At 60.6% G+C, this 15,690-nt stretch overlaps 1 protein-coding gene across 1 annotated transcript in view; it reads left to right on the plus strand.

Moving 5' to 3' along the window:
- Positions 1-4,376: 4,376 nt before the first annotated feature.
- Positions 4,377-15,690, plus strand: part of VSIG8 (V-set and immunoglobulin domain containing 8) — a 16,877-nt gene continuing 5,563 nt past the window's right edge. The window contains exons 1-7 of the mRNA XM_029933423.1: positions 4,377-4,557; positions 12,426-12,601; positions 12,971-13,172; positions 13,279-13,500; positions 14,088-14,213; positions 14,533-14,731; positions 15,579-15,687. Coding sequence (XP_029789283.1) covers positions 4,377-4,557; positions 12,426-12,601; positions 12,971-13,172; positions 13,279-13,500; positions 14,088-14,213; positions 14,533-14,731; positions 15,579-15,687 — 1,215 coding nt within the window. The remainder of the gene's footprint in view (positions 4,558-12,425; positions 12,602-12,970; positions 13,173-13,278; positions 13,501-14,087; positions 14,214-14,532; positions 14,732-15,578; positions 15,688-15,690) is intronic.

Below are 15,690 nucleotides of genomic sequence, written 5' to 3' on the forward strand. Positions count from 1 at the left end.
CCCTAGTCCTCTCATTCATTCGCTTGTTCAAAGGCTACTTGGGCACCTGCCTTGGCCAGGTACCCCCTGGGCACTCAGTACAGCAGACCCTGGTCCACCCTCACCGAGTCTGTGCCTGCTCCTCCCTCAGCTGCCCCACACCACATTTCTTGTGCCCTTAGAATAGTCCCAGCCTCTTTCAGAAGGACTCTGATTACCAGGCTCCTTGTGGGCCACAGAGCTGTGGCCCGGGGATGGTGCATGTCCCCATCTGGATGCCTAAGGGGTGGGGAAGCGCGGGCAGCCCAGTTCCCAGCCCCTCGGAGTCAGCCGGCCCCTTCCAGGCTCCGCTCACCTCCCTGCACCGGCCCTGCACCCGAGGGGGCAGAGGGCAGCTGCCCAGCGCGTCCTGGGTGTTGACAACGCCAGGTTATAAGGGCCTCAGGCAAGAGTGCTCTTTTCATAGGGCCGGGGGAGAGGGGGCCGGCAGGCTCCGCCCAGGGCCTCCTCTTCATCAGAGAAGCTTCCCCAGGCACCTTCTCCGCTGGTGCTGCCCCCCCCACACAAGGATAGCTGCTGGGGGTGCTCTCCCCATCTTGCTCGGTAGCCCTGCGTGCACCCCTCCCAGAGGTCTCGGAAAGATGTGGTACCCTCGCAGGATGGGAGGCTTCCCCTGGTCTCATGGCCAGGCCACCAAGGACTCTGGTGCCCTTCGGGGGAGGATCAGTGCCGTGGGCTCCCTGTGTGAAGCCGAGTGCAGTTACTGCCTGCAGGGACCCAGCAGGGAGCCCTTACCCCTCCCAGGGGACCCTCTTGCCAGGAAAGCCAGAAAGGGCCTCGGGTGCCCGGAGCTTGTCCAGATCCCTAACTGAGTCCCCATCTCAGGGCCAAGGAGGCACGGGCCCCATCAGAGTGTGGGTCCGGGAGAAAGGGTGCTTGAGGCCTGTTGCCAGCTCGTGAGGCCACGGGCAGAAAAATAGGCGAGGTTCACAGGCTTCCAGCAAGGCCTGTATTTCCCCCCAACTGCTGCTCATGAAGCCGCGGTGTGTGGGGCCCAGCAGACCACAGCTGGAGAATGAGGCCTTCCCCACACGGCCTGGGCCCTGGGGGCGGCAGCTGCAGGTCTGAATGGAGGCCTGGCTTCAGGGAGGGGGGAAGGGGTGTGACCCCGCCACCTCTGTGTGGGTGCAGCCCTCCAGGAATCTGGGAATTGGCCCATGATGGGAAGATGGGGTTGGCTGCTCCTCTTGGGATTTCTCAGCACCCGCACAGGCTTCTGCAGGCTTCAGGACTGGCCCCTGTCATGGGCAGGCACCAGTCGATAGAAGTGGGGGACTCCGGCCAGGGGGGCCGTTGTGTCTGAGGCATGCAGGCTGCACCTTTCATACCCTCCGCCCCTGTCACTGAGAAAGGCAGTGGGGATGATGGTGGGGAAGAGGTTCCTGGCGTCACTGGGGACAGGTGGGACCCGGCAGCATGAGGATGAGGGCAGAGCCAGCAGGGGACCGTGGGAGCCCAGCTCTGCATGGCGGGTGGGGCCTGGGGACAGGGAAGAGAGAAAAATGGAATTCCTTGAGGACTTGGGTTGGGGACATAGCTCACAGGGGTGCTCGGGGAGCTGACAGGGGGAAGCAGTGAGGGGAATCAAGAAGTGCTGTTTGGTGCCTTGTCTTGGTTGATGTAAAGATGCTAGAAGTGTGTCAGAAAAAAAAAAATCATACTCAAGCTCCTGACTATTGTGTGGGTTCCCAAGTGTCTTCCCAGCTGCCCGTCCTCTGCCGCTTGGGTCTTCTGGTCCTTGCAGGGTCAGACCTGGCTGGTGTAGTCTGGCAAATCCAGTGGTTGGGCTCCACCCCCTGCCCCGGTCTGGCCCTGTGCCCCTACCTGCCGCCCGCATCCTGCTCTGCCAGGGCCTGGAGGCGGGCTCAAGCCCGTGCACCTGCTGGAGAAGCAGTTGCATGAATCAGCAGCCTTTCCTGGTGGCCAAGCCAGGCTGCTCCTGACTCAGTGGGGCGCTGGGATGTCCTCGGCACCCCCAAAACCTCAGCATCCCCATCCGTGACTTGGGTCACAGCCAGACATTAATAGGTCTCTGTAAAAGCACTTTGATTTGGCTCGGATGAAAGGGGCCCAGAGAGTTCAAAGCCAGACAGGGCTCTTGGGGTGAGAAACGGTGGCAGCTGCCTAGGTGACAGTGGAAGGGAGACGCTGGCGTCTCAAAGAGGTCTAGGCGTGGAGGCCATGGATCTGCTCACTGTTTTCCCCTCATCCATCCTGACATCTCCTTCTGCAGAGGGGACGCCTGGCAGATGGCCAGAGGTCTCCTCCCCTACTAGGCTGATGCCAAGGCCCCTCCTCTCCCCTCCCCCTCCCATACTCTGGGGGGACATCCCAGCAAATCACCCAAGGTTACCCGGACGAAGCTCATTTCCAACACCACAGAACTCTAGAGTCCCAGGAGAGGCTAGGTGGTTCTTGATCTGCCTGGCTTGAACCGGCAAGTCCTTCCCTCTAAGGTTGCAGCGTGCACAGCCTCCCAGCGGGTGTCAGCTCTGCCTCTCTCCCTGTATCCTGCGCGTCCATCGCCCAGTGCCCTTCGGTGTCTTAGAGGCTGGGACAGGAATACCGCTGGGATTGTGGGTGGCTTTCTCAGGAGACTAGGGGAAAAGAGGAGTGAAGGCTGGGCGTGGGAGGTGGAGTGGAGAGCAGGAGAAAGTGCCCAGAGCTAATGAGCTTTTCTGCATGGCCCCTGGGGACACACTGTCCCCAGGCTAGTGGGGCGAGAGCGCCAGAGCAGAGAGTCTCAAATCTGGAAGGGGTCGCAAAGACCCTCTCACGCGTGAACCTCTTTTGCAACCTCTAATCAAATGATTGGACAGTTGGAGCCGGCACACCTGAGAGACAGGATGCTCATTACCTCAAAAGGCGACCCAAACGGTCTCAGATCAGCCGCGGATGCTCAGAATGTCCTCTTCCGCATCCGCCAGGCTGCTGGGACCCCAGGAAACAAGTCCATCCTCTTTTTACACCACACCCCCTTCAGGCAGCTCCTGCGGCGCCCCCCCCCCCCCCCCCCCCCGAGGGCAAGTGTTTGAAATTCTGGAAACACTGGACTCTTGGGAGCATTTCGTGGGGGCGGAGTTTGTTGCTGGAGGGAGAGGGCGGAGGGGGGAAGCAGGGAGCCCTGATCCCTTGTGCTGGGCTTTCAGCTCTCCTGATAGTTCACTTCCTCGGTCCCAGCCAGCCCTGGGCCCGCCCCTTGGCCCCGCCTTCCCTTCTCCTGGTGTCCTGGCAACGGGACACAAACAGGGAGAGGAGGGTGGGGGCTGGCCTGGCGGCTTAGCGGGAAGGCTGAAGCTGACACGCAGGGGCCCTGCTCAGCCCGGGCCAGCTTGCACACGGCCTCCTGGGAAGCCAGGCCGGGGACTGCCCTGGGCACCGAGGAGGAGCCAGCACCGGTCTGCCGGTCTGCCGGATGTGCTGGGGGCGGGGGTCCTCATGGCAGAATCAAAAGCCAATCTCATTTCTATAAGTTCAAAGTCCATAGTCCCACTGAACATGTGAATGAACCCGTCCCAAGGTTTCTCCACACAGACGTGCACGCGGTCCGGGACAGCCAGTCTGAGTCGTCTGGCCATCCTGCAGGCCTGGCTCCGATCCTGAACCTTCTGCTGGACTGGGGAGAAGGTCCCCAGAGAGACGGCTGCGAGGCTCTTGCCTTCACTGCAAAAGTAACCATCAGCTGACTGTCTTCCTCGGTGTGTCCCGATGGACCCCGCCCTGGTTTACTTCCCAAGGACGGAAATACGGAAATGATCCACCCACAGTGCTCTGGGCACATCCCCACTTACCCCCAGAGCTGTTTAAACGATACAGAAGTGCTGATGCATAGGAGCACATGTACCCCAATGTTCATAGCGGCACTTTCTACAATAGCCAAATCATGGAAAGAGCCGAAATGTCCATCACCTGATGAGTGGATCAAGAAGATGTGGTATATATACACAATGGAGTACTACATGGCAATGAGAAAGAATGACATCTGGCCATTTGTAGGAAAGTGGATGGACCTTGAGGGGGTCATGCTAAGCGAAATAAGTCAGGCAGAGAAGGACAGATACCATATGTTTGCATTCATAGGTCTAACAGGAGAGACCTGGCAGGGGACCATGGGGAGAGGAAGGGGGAAAGAGAGTGGAGAAGAGTGAGGGACACAGATCAAGGGAGACTACTGAATACTGGAGACGAACCATGGACTGAAAGGGGAGGGGGAGGGAGGGAGGGGGAGATGGTCATGGTGGGGGGCACTTGTGGGGAAGAGCACTGGGTGTTATATGGAAACGAATTTGACAATCAACTGTTATAAAAAAAAAAATAAACGTCACTTCCGCCAGGCGATGGGGCTTGCCGCACATCGCTGTGGCTCACGACCCGGTGAACGAGGAGGCACCTTTGCCTCGCTGCTCTCCCCACTGGACCGGGACCTCCAGGATGGACCGAGTGTGCTGATTGCTGCCTCCCCAGGGCCCTGCCCGTTTGTCAAATGGACGAGGGCCCTGGAGGACGTGGTTGATCTCTGTGAGGGGAACATAGTTCTGTCGAGTCTCTTTTTTAAAAGAACGTTAAAAAATTCTTTTTATTAAAATTTTTTTTCTATATTTATTTTTGAGAGACAGAGAGAAAGAGAGACAGACCACAAATGGGGGATGGGCAAGAGAGAAGGAGACACAGAATCTAAAGCTGCTCCAGGCTCTGAGCTGTCAGCACAAAGCCTGATGTGGGGCTCGAACCCATGAACTTCGAGACTGTGACCTGAGCAGAAGTCAGACGCTCAACAGACTGAGCCCTGGAACTCACATACTCTTTACAAGAGGTTCCCTTGACAGCAGGTCAGGTCCTAACCTTCACCTCCCACCCCCACCCCTGCCTTGCTGCTGGGCCGACATGGTGGTGGGCGGGCCACTCCGCTTGTGGGTGGGGACTCCTTTTCTGTTGCTTGCTCCTATGAGTGGGGGCATTGCTTGACGGGAGGGATTTGGGCACATCTGAGCCCCCTCCCGGGACCCCCCTTCTTCTGGGAGGGAATAACAGAACCTCAGGAGGCCTGAGCAGGCGTGAGGAGCTCTTGCCAACCAACCTTGACCCTGCCGCACCGACCTTTGGTTCCTGAGCCCCAACCCAGTTCCCAAAACTCAGCTCACGCATGGATCTCAGCCTTCTCTGTCACCAACCACCCTTCCCCGTCTGAGTGGGGCAGTCTCCTGCCATGTCACTTGGGCCCCCCACCCCAGACACCCACTTTTCCTTCCCCCCCTCCCATCGCAACCCTTTGCCGAGAGCTGCCGAATAGCATCAGCCTCAGGCCTTCCTTCTTCTGTGTGACTGTGGGCCGCAGGCACCTGTCTGCCCTCTCTCAGACTTGGTGTGGTGATGTCTGTCCAGACTTCTGCCCGCAGACCCTCTCCCCTGGGCGTTTCCTTGGCACTCTCACTCCTGGGGTCTGCTGTCCATTCCCCGGGTGTTGTAGGGTGAGCCTGTGTCTATGCGGGGCCTGGGAGAGGGGCTAAGGGCCTGCTGACTGTGTGTGTGTTGTGTGTTGTGTGTGTGAGTGTGAGTGTGTGCATGTGTGTGAGTGCGTGCGTGTGTGTGTAGTTTAGTGGGGGGGCAGTCTGCAGACCTGGGGAGACGAGCTCCAGCCTGAGCCTGGGGGGCGGGGCTGGAGGGCAGGGTCCCCGCAGTTGTGTGGAATTGCCGGGCACCGCCAAGGCTTTGGCAGAAGGGGAGGCCGGCGGCAGCCTCTGCCTGTCCGCCCCCAAGACGCCGTGGGGCTGGGCTGTGCGTCATCTCAGAAACAGCCTCTGGGCCTCTCTGGGTCCTGGGTCTGCCTCTTCCCTCCTCTGTGTCTCTGTTCACTCCTTTCTAAGCCTACGTCTTGAGATGCTGTTTCCGTCTTAGAATAGAAGCAAATATGACCCGGGGTGCCTGGGGGGCTCAGTCGGTTCAGCATCTGACTCTTGGTTTCGGCTCAGGTCACAATCTCATGGTTCGTGGGATCAAGCCCCGAGTCAGACTCTGTGCTGATGGTGCAGAGCCTGCTTGGGATTCTCGCTCTCTTCCCCTCCCCCATTCATGCTCTCTCTCTCTCTCTCTCTCTCTCTCTCTCTCAAAATAAATAAGCAAGCATTAAAAAAAAAGAAGCAGGGGGCTCCTGGGTGGCTCAGGTCATGGTCTCACAGTTCTTGAGTTCAAGCCCCTCGTCTGGCTCTGTGCTGACAGCTCAGAGCCTGGAGCCTGTGTCGGATTCTGTGTCTCCCTCTCTCTCTGCCCCTTCCCCCCCTCAAAAATAAACAAAACACATAAAAAGATTAAAAATAATTGAAAAAAAGAGAAGCAAATCTAGCCCAAACTGGAGGGGGGTTGTGTGCAAAGGAGGGCCCTGTCTCCTGCGCTGAACTCCGGATTTCTTAGGGAAAAGCCAGGGGCACAGACAGCAGCCCGGGCCCTCTGCCTCCTCTCTCTCTCTCGGAGCCTCTGACGGGCCCTTTGGAAGCCACGTGTGTTCTCTGTCCCTTTGCAGAGCACTGGCTCTCCCGACCACCTTGACCACCTTCTCTCTCCCCAGGGCACAGACAGACCCCGACAGTCCCCTGGTTCTGTCCCAACCTGTCTGAGACCTGAAAAGAAAGTGGGTGGGGAAATGGGATGTTTGGGGTGGGGGCTGGGGGGGGAAGGGAGAGGGAGGAGTTGGGCTTGGCCAGGGGAGGGCTCCCAGGAGTGGCCTCTCTTCCTCTGCTGAGGATGAGCCCAGAGAGAGACGCAGGCTGGGGGCCGGTCTCAGAGCCAGGAGGCTGGGCCTCTGCTGTGAAAAGCAAGCTGACCCTCAGTACACTCACTCTCACCCCCACAAAACCCTGCAGGGCTCAGGGCACAAGGCAGGAAGGCTGACAGCTTCATTTATGGGCCCCAAACTGCAAGGAGGTGGCAATTAGCCCTTAGTGGGTCAAAAGACAACAACCGTGTGACTTGCCTGTTGAGGCTCTGAGGGGTCCCGGCGTGGAGCCCTCAAAAGTGGCCATTCTTCTAGGAGTATCTGGGCCCTCAGTCTCCCCCAGCACGTGACCCCTGAACTCCAAAACCAGGAGCTCCCCTCCACTCCGACCCAGTAAAAGTTCGTCTGGTGGAACCTGTGTTCCGATTCCCTTTGGAGCCAGAGCCCACTCCCTGCTGACAGCTTTCCGCACCCCCTGCCCAGCTGTCCCTCGGGGAGCGTGACTGGTGGGGGGCTCAGGCTGTGCAGCGGGACTCAGGGGGCTCCATTTGTTAGGGGCTCATGCTTGCTTGGAACTCCCTCCAAACCCCGAGTTCGCACACCAATGCGTGCTGACACGCCGCTGGCGTTCTCCCACAGTGGAGGAGGACCTTCCAACCAGGCTGCCCTTCAGCAGATGGAGACGGAAGTCTTTGCCTCATAAATAAAACTCCCTTTTTGATCCCCAGGAATCGTGCTGCCCACGTAACTCACGTCCTAAACCTAACCACGATCCACCCTAGCTCAAATCCCAAACTCAGAAACGACCCATCCCAACCTTACTAGAGGGAACCCGACCCTGAGGTCAGCCTCGGCAGCCTTCAGTCTGGCGGCAGCCACATTCCAGCCCATGGCTGTGCACCCCCTGTTCGAGCCCCATCCTGACACGGACCCCGGCTGCGCACCCTCGCCTCAGCGCTCGCTGTCCCTCTGGCCTGATGCAGCCTTCTTTCCTCAAGTGTGGCCTCAGGCTCATCGCTAATCCCAACTACTTGACCCCACCTTCACCCCGGCTCTGATAGGAGCCAACATCCAGGCCCAGCCCTACTCTTGACCGTGATGGAGCCGCAAAGAGCCTTCCTCTTTGCTGCCCAGTTCCCTTCCTCCTGCCCCGCCGCCGCCCCCCCCATCCCCCGTCACTGGCCTTCCGCACTTCTGCCCTGTGGGTACATCTACTAACCCACAGGACCACCGAGCCTTTGGGCCGCTCTGGGTGGAGGGTCAGTATGCCTGGTGGCCCCCCACGTCCAACGGCAGTACGTGGGCTGAGTCCCCATCTGTAAAGAGGGGCTAATGATCCTTGCTCTTCCCAGGGTGCAGGACAATCTCATAAACCTCAAAATAAACCAGGAAATAAGGATATTCGTTGGTACCTCTGTTGGGACCTAGAGCACCTGTCATTGCCGAGGGGCGGGCGGAGGGGTTTGGAGCACACAGGCGCGTGGACTCCTGGGGCTTCCTCATTGGGCTGGCCCCGAGCCCAGAACTCTCCCCAAGGCTCTTCACCATTGCCCTCCCTGCGGCCCCTGTCAGCTCCGGCCCCTTTGAGGGAGCAGTCCTGGGACCACCCCCCCTTGCCCCCCCGCCCCCCGACCAACGAGCAGGGGCTGGTCCTCCACCTTGGCCTCCCTTGGCCTCCTCCTTTACCCACCCAGGGCCAGCTTGCCCAGATCACCCCAGGGAGCAGGCCGGGGCTCGAGGGGCCTAGTCTCCCCTCCTGTGCACAGAAACAAGGACGCCAAGGGATCCCTGAAAGGTGTGGACAAGCAGAGACGTGGCGCGCACACTTCCGTCTGCTGTGCGCACGCAGGCACACCCCCTTCCCAGGCCCTCCCGGTCTTTCCTGCGTCCCCCAGCATCCCCTGCTCCCAGGGACCCCCTGCGCTAGGAGCTGACCTCACCTCACGTACGGGTGGGGGACACGGTTCTGAGATACAGCCAGGGGAAGACCCTGTTCCCCTGCACACTTCCCTCTTTTAGCTCTGGGGATGCCTGACTCCCTTTGAAGGGCCAGAGGCCTCAGGGGGAAGGTGGGCTGGACCTTCCTGGGTGTCTTTCATCTGCCTGGGCCTTCCCTCCAGCCCATGTCCCCTTCCCTGCTGCCCCTTCCCACAGACCTCAACTTGGGGTGAAGGGGGGTTCCCCCAGGGTCGGGGAAGAGCCTGCAGGAGACTCAGACCCCTGTGTCCATGGGTCCGAGTTAACCCTTCACAGCCTGGCCACCTTTCCTCCCCAAGCCTGGCTGTCCTTCTGCTTCCCCATTTCCCCTGGGGAAGGAGGCAACAAATGAGTGGTGAGGGGAGCTCCATGGACGCCGAGAAGCTAGGCGGCTGTTGTTACCGGAGCACGGGGCCAGGAGGAAGTGTGGCTTAACAGGTGCCTAATTACAAGTCCCGCTGGCCTCCCCTTGCCATTCTCAGGACAGGGAAGAGCTTGGGTGCGGGCTGGGTAATGCCTGGGGAGGCCACTCTGTCACCCCGATAATTAAGGTTCCCGGGGCTCCTCCCCAAGGCGGGGACCAGGCCCCCTCCCTCCTATAGAAATAACTCAGGCTGTGGCTCCGGCACTCACTGCACCTTCCTGCCACCCCAGGCAGCATCTGGGCCCTCCACTCCCCCTCCCTCCACCTGTCCCCACACACCCACCACCACGGCCTCCGGCCCCAGGGACACCCAGCCCAGGCGGAGGAAACACCAAGCCTAGAGCCATGGCAGTCCGAGGAGCGTTCCACCTTCTACTCGTGTGCCTGAGCCCAGGTATGGGGCTGGGCATCCGGCTGGGGCAGCCCTGCGATGCCAGGAGGGTAGGGAAAGGGCCCGCAAGGGGCCCCACAGAGGAGCCTCGGAGTCCACCAGACTGTGGATGGCGCCAGGACAGCTCTGTCCCCGAGGGCTTGGGGCACAAGTCTTGATGGATCTTCGCGGTGTCTGTGAGCCGTGTGGGGCTCAAACATGCACGCACATGCTGTGCACAGAGTGCAGGGCTTAAGAGCCTGGGGATCTGGGGGTGGGGCAGGGCGTCAGGTGCTTGGCGAAGCTGGGGCCGCCCACGAGGTGCCCCGGAAAGACCCCTTTTTCTCTGTGTGTGCTGGTCCCAGGTTAGAGCCAAGTGCAGGGAGTTGGTCTGGGAGAAGGCAGCTCCGCCCCCCAGGATGAGGCCTGGGGGCGGTGGGGACAGCACCTCCCAGAGCCTCCTCACCCCTTGGGGCTCACCTTGAGGGCAGGGCTCAGAGGTAGATGGGGTGACTGCCTGCCCACAATGGCAGGGGCCATTGTGTGTGGGCATCGCTGGAAATGGCTGTGAGACCCTTCTGGGGTCTGGATTCGAGGGAGGAACTCGGGAAGCATTTTCAGCCTTTGTTCGTGCATGTGCATCTGTGCACGTGCGTGTGCGTGCACATTAGAGGGAGAGAGGCTGCATGACTGGCAGTGTCGTGACAGCAGGGTCTCTGAGACACATCCACGTGTGTGGTGCGTGTGTGGGTGTGGCAGGACAGAGCCCGTGCGCCGTGTGTCTGCTCCAACAGCCTCTTTCTCCTCTGTCACCTCCCGAGGGAGGGTTAGGAGCCGTGGAAGCAGCTGGGAAATGCACGAAGGATTTACAAGCTGTGAGCAGACGCCCACAGCGGGCGCCCAGCCCCTGGTGCTTTTGCGGGGGGAAGTGGGGGGCCCAACGCATCACCATGGCCCCCGTCCTCCCTCCCTCCCCCCAGTGCGTCCTGACCAGCTCTCTCTCCTTGGCTTTCTTCCCTCTCTTGTCCCACGCTCCTTGCAATACTTAGTGCAGGAGCAAGAGGGGCCAAGGTGAGACAGCAGGGACAACTTGCTCAGAGAAGTGGGGGGTGTGGAAAGGCTTGGAGCCCCGTGGACAGGGCGGAGGTAGAGAGGATTTTGGAGAGATTGAAAGGCTAGGGTGAGGCGCCCTGGCCCGGGACAACGGAAGACACTGCCCAATGCGGGGTGGAGGCACTCTTATTCAGCCTGTCCCCTCCTTCCCCACCCCCCTCCCTTGTAGACCTACCCTCCTGCTGTGCCAAGCCCCTGGGTATGGGGACAGTTCTCCTGGCGGCCCTTCCCAGGGTGGAGCCTGTGCTCTCTGGGCCTGGTTCATCCCTGGTGTGCATCCTGCTGCCCCAGGAGCTGGCAGTCAGCACAGGATCCTTATCTCAGGAGGGCTGGTGTTCTCTTGGCCCCGGGGCTGGAGGAGGCATCACCAGGTTCCGCTAGTGCCCTGTGGCCAGCCCGCCTGCTCTGGGGCTGTGGGTGAGGGCTGCTGGCCCTGCCAGGGTCCCGGGGGAAGTTCAGGGGTGCCTGGAAGAGTCTGGGGGTGTTGAAAGGGCCCATGCTGGCTCTTGGGAAGCGGAGGAAGCTTCTGCAGTACGAGTCGTGTTGGGCGGATGCCCATGGGGGTGCGCAGTGGCCAGGGGCGCACGTCTTCCGGAGGAACGTGCATCTGCGTTTGTGTGCAGATGTGTGTCTGTCTGGATCTGATGGTCTGTGTGGGTAGCAAAGTGGGAACTTCAGGGTGAACGTACCAGTGTTCTGAAGGTTTGTAAGTGTGATGTGTGGCTGTGACCATGTGAAACTCTATGCGTGAGCTGCCCTAACATGGACGCAGTCCCCAGAGAGATCCAGAGGGCAGAGCAGCTGCGGAGACCAGGGCTGGGACTCCAGAGGATTTGCTGGCTCTCTAGAATGAAGCAGGAGAGTGAGCCATCCTGGGCCAGGGGCCTGACAGGGATTGGAGGGTGGAGCCTGCCCGCCCCGCCTGCCAAAGTTGGGGCCCCAGCACCACCCCCCGCAGCCATGCTCCTCAGTATTCCTCTCTGGGTCCAACCTGTTGGGGCTAGCGCTTGCCTGGGGCTTCAGGGGAGGGGAGGGCAAGGAGCTCAGTCCTGAGCTTCCAGATCCTGGCTCCTCAGCCAGGCTGACTCAGTGGAGCCCGGGCTCTTAGCAGGGGGAGGGGCCCTGGCTGGAGCCAGCAGGTGTGGGCGGCTGTGCCTGAGCCATAGATGGCACCAGGGGAAGGACACAAAATCCACAGTGCCATATGCTGTCACACAAGGCTCAGACTGTCCTCCAGATGCAGGTGGCCATATTCCCAGGCATGCACCGTCAGCGGCACCACACAAACGGGTTCTGGCTGCCCGCCGTCACGCACAGGCACGATCACTCAGAGCACTGACCCAGCCAGTCGCATGTGGTCACGCCCAAGCACAGAGACACAGGCACACACTGTCATCCACAGAGACACACACACATGTAAGTATACGGGACACCCTACCCAGTCGTGTGCATGAATATCCCTACAGGACACCTAAGCCATTCACACAATGTACTCATGTGCACACACTCACACGTGCATACACCTTCACGAGGTGTGCAAGCATATGTAACAGCCATATACACATACAAACTCAGATGCAATCCCACACAGTTATAGGGCACAGACAGACATGCACAGACCAATCCCTGCACTCGCACACACTAGCACACACACACACACACACACACACTGAGAGCAAGCACTCCTCCCCCAGGCAACTCTGCAGAGCGTGGTGGAGAGAGGGGCTGAAGGGGACTTGCCCCGCCCCCTGGCTTCCCTCCCCCCACCATATGTCCTGCACCCCCCCCCCCAGCACTGCTGTCTGCTGTGCGGATCAACGGGGATGGCCAAGAGATCCTGTACCTGGCAGAAGGTGACAATGTGAGGCTGGGCTGCCCTTACATCCTGGACCCTGAGGACTATGGTCCCAACGGGCTGGACATCGAGTGGATGCAGGTCAATTCAGACCCCTCACACCGGGAGAATGTGGTGAGTGCCGGGCTTAGGCTTCCCCTTGCTCTACAGGTCAGCACAGGGCCTATCTGGGGGTCAGCCAAAAGGTGACAGGGATGAGGGTTCTGTAGTCACAAATCACAATGAGTCGGCCTTCTCCCATTCTCCCATCTGCTCCAGGGAGCAGGGAGGCCTCAGGACGGGCCCAGCCTGACCCGGCACTTCCAAAACTTCTGATCTCATCTGCTCTCACACAGTCGCTAAGAGGTTAATGGGTCACGTATCATCATCACCATCTTTCCACAGCGAAAACAGAGTCTTGGAGAAGTTCAGTGAAATGCCCGAGGCGGCCCTCCTCTCAGCTGTGCCTGGGTCACCACCTCTGTTTTCTCCCTTTCTTCACAGTTCCTCAGTTACCAGGACAAGAGGATCAATCACGGCAACCTTCCCCACCTGCAGCAGAGGGTCCGCTTTGCAGCCTCAGACCCCAGCCAGTATGATGCCTCCATCAACCTCATGAACCTGCAGGTGTCTGATACAGCCACCTATGAGTGTCGGGTGAAGAAGACCACCATGGCCAGCCGGAAGGTCATCGTCACTGTCCAAGGTATGGCCGCCGGACTCCTCCAGGCGCCCCTCCCCCAGACTGCAGAGCCCCTCGGTCGGTTGGGTCCTACCCGCACCCCTTCTCACACCTGCCCACTTCTCCACAGCGCGGCCTGCGGTGCCACTGTGCTGGTCTGAGGGCCACATGACCCACGGCAACGACGTGGTGCTCAAGTGCTTTGCCAACGGTGGCACCCCGCCTCTCTCCTACAAGTGGGCCAAGATCAGCGGCCACACCCACCCCTACCGCGCCGGCTCCTACCACTCACAGCACAGTTTCCACTCGGAGCTCTCCTACCAGGAATCCTTCCACAGCTCCCTGAACCAAGGTGGGGCTGAGCGAGCAGCGGGACCCTGGGGGGAGAGCGCAGGGGAGACACACAGATAGAGCCCAGCTTGAGTCCAGGCGGCTGCACTGACTGGCTGCGAGCCCCAGGCAGCCGGCTGCACCCTTCTGTGCCTTGGTCTCATCACAAGGGGAAAAGGAATGGTTGCATCCACCTTCCAGGGGCACGGGGGGGGGGGGGGATTCAGCGGGCTGCGCACAAAGCTGCCAGCACACAGGGGTGCTGGCCAGCACTGGTGCCCGACAGAGAATCTCAGAGCTGGAGGGACCTTTAGAGTTCCTCTGGTCTCCTCCTGTCCTCACTGTTCAAATAAGGACACCAAGGTCCAGAGAGGGGATATATTTCCCCAAGGTCACAGAGTGAATTAATGGTGTCTCTGTCCCCTTGCTGGGAGAGGGGCTTGCCTTGCCTCTCTGTTTCAGCACAGGGAAGCGATTCCCCGGGAGAGTCGGGTGGACCAGGCATGTGCGAGCGCGCATATGCCTTCCCACCTTCCATCCCCACCCACAGTGGCCTAGGCTGGGGTGGCCTCCACCCGGCCTTGCTACAGCCTTCTGGCGCTTTTTCAGTTTCAGGGCTGAACAACGGTGACCTGGTGCTGAAGGACATCTCCCGTGAGGACGATGGGCTCTATCAGTGCACGGTGGCCAACCACGTGGGCTATAGTGTGTGCGTGGTGGAGGTGAAGGTCTCAGGTGGGTGCAGCAGCGGGGGCCCTGGGGGCCCTTGGGCTGGGAGGGCGGGGCTGGAGGAGCCCGGGCTGCCTCTGGGGCCTCTGCCGGCTCTGCCTTCCCATCTCCATCAGGGCTGGGAAGCCCTGGGAGAAACATGCACACATGCACATGCATCTCCTCGTCCTTCCTCACTGGGTGTCCCAGGGCCCGGAGATTGACTCCCCCCCCTGCCCCCGGGGCCCTTGCTCTCTTCCCCACAGAGGAGCTGCCCGGCACCTCCTGGTTAGCGAGGCACCTGCCGGGCTGCAGAAAGCCTGACTGTTTCCACTTCTCTCCGCAGACTCCCGGCGCATAGGCATGATCATAGGCGCAGTGCTGGGCTCTCTGCTCATGCTGGGCTGTCTGTTTGTGGGCATCTGGGGGCTCGTCTGCTGCTGCTGCGGGGGCGCCGGCTCTGGCGGCTCCCGCAGTGGCTTCGTCTTCAGCACCGGCGGCGGGGTCGGCGGAGGGGCCTGCGGCGACTTGGCTAGTGAGATCAGGTAAAACCTGATGCATGCTGCATGCTGCCGAGCGGCAGGGGACCGGCGCCCTGCCCCTCCTCACCCCGGCCTGCCACCGGCCGGCGGGACCCCCACCCCCACCCTGCCGGCCATCGCCAGGAGTGCCGGGGACGCAGCATGTCGACCTGCCACCCGCCGTGGCTCCCTTCTCCCCCTTCCGCGCCAGTCTTCACCTCTGCTGCCCTGCCCTCCGTTTCCCTCCTGTCTATGCACCTCTCTGTCCATCTCGTCTAGACTGTAAGCTCCTGGAGGGCAGGGACTGTTTTTCTTTTTTTGTTTGTTTTTCGTGTTTCCCCTGTTTCGCGCCGGTGACAACTCTGGACATGCTTATTTAAGAAGAGTCAATAGTAAGAATAGTGCTAAAAACTTATATTAGAAACCGACTAGAAATAAAAATAGAACAAGACTAGTGGTGCTAATGACTGCAGTGTGCTGGGGGTGGAGGGAAAGAGAGAGAAGGAGGTTGAGGGACAGAGGTGAGGAGAGGAGAAAGCGAGGGCAAGGCTGGTGTTAGCTAAGGAGAGAGAAGGACAGGTCAGGCGGCTCCTCCTGGGTCTCCGAGCCTCCCTCCCCATTTAGGCAGGCGGCCGTGCGCACGTCAGAAGGGGACGAGGGCTGTCGGACACGCGTGGACGGGCCCTGTGTGCGGCGCGGGCTCGCCGGCCAGGAGGAGGCCGAGGAGAGCAGGTGGAGGCCGAGGGAGAGGCGAGGCGCAGGTGGAAGGAGGCGCGGGGGCGAGAGGCTGCCAGCGCCCCCGCTCCGGCCAGGCCGTGCCCACGCCGCGCCCGGAGGAGCCCGCTCACCCGCCCGCCTGTTGTTTCCACAGAGAGGACGCCGAGGCGCCCGGGTGCAAGGTCGGCGGGCGCGGCCGCAGCGTCACCCACCTGCTGGGGTACCCGACGCAGACCGTCAGCCGCTCCCTGCGCCGCAAGTACGCG

Source organism: Suricata suricatta, chromosome 3 (assembly GCF_006229205.1).
Source record: "Suricata suricatta isolate VVHF042 chromosome 3, meerkat_22Aug2017_6uvM2_HiC, whole genome shotgun sequence".
Classification (NCBI taxonomy): Eukaryota; Metazoa; Chordata; class Mammalia; order Carnivora; family Herpestidae; genus Suricata; species Suricata suricatta.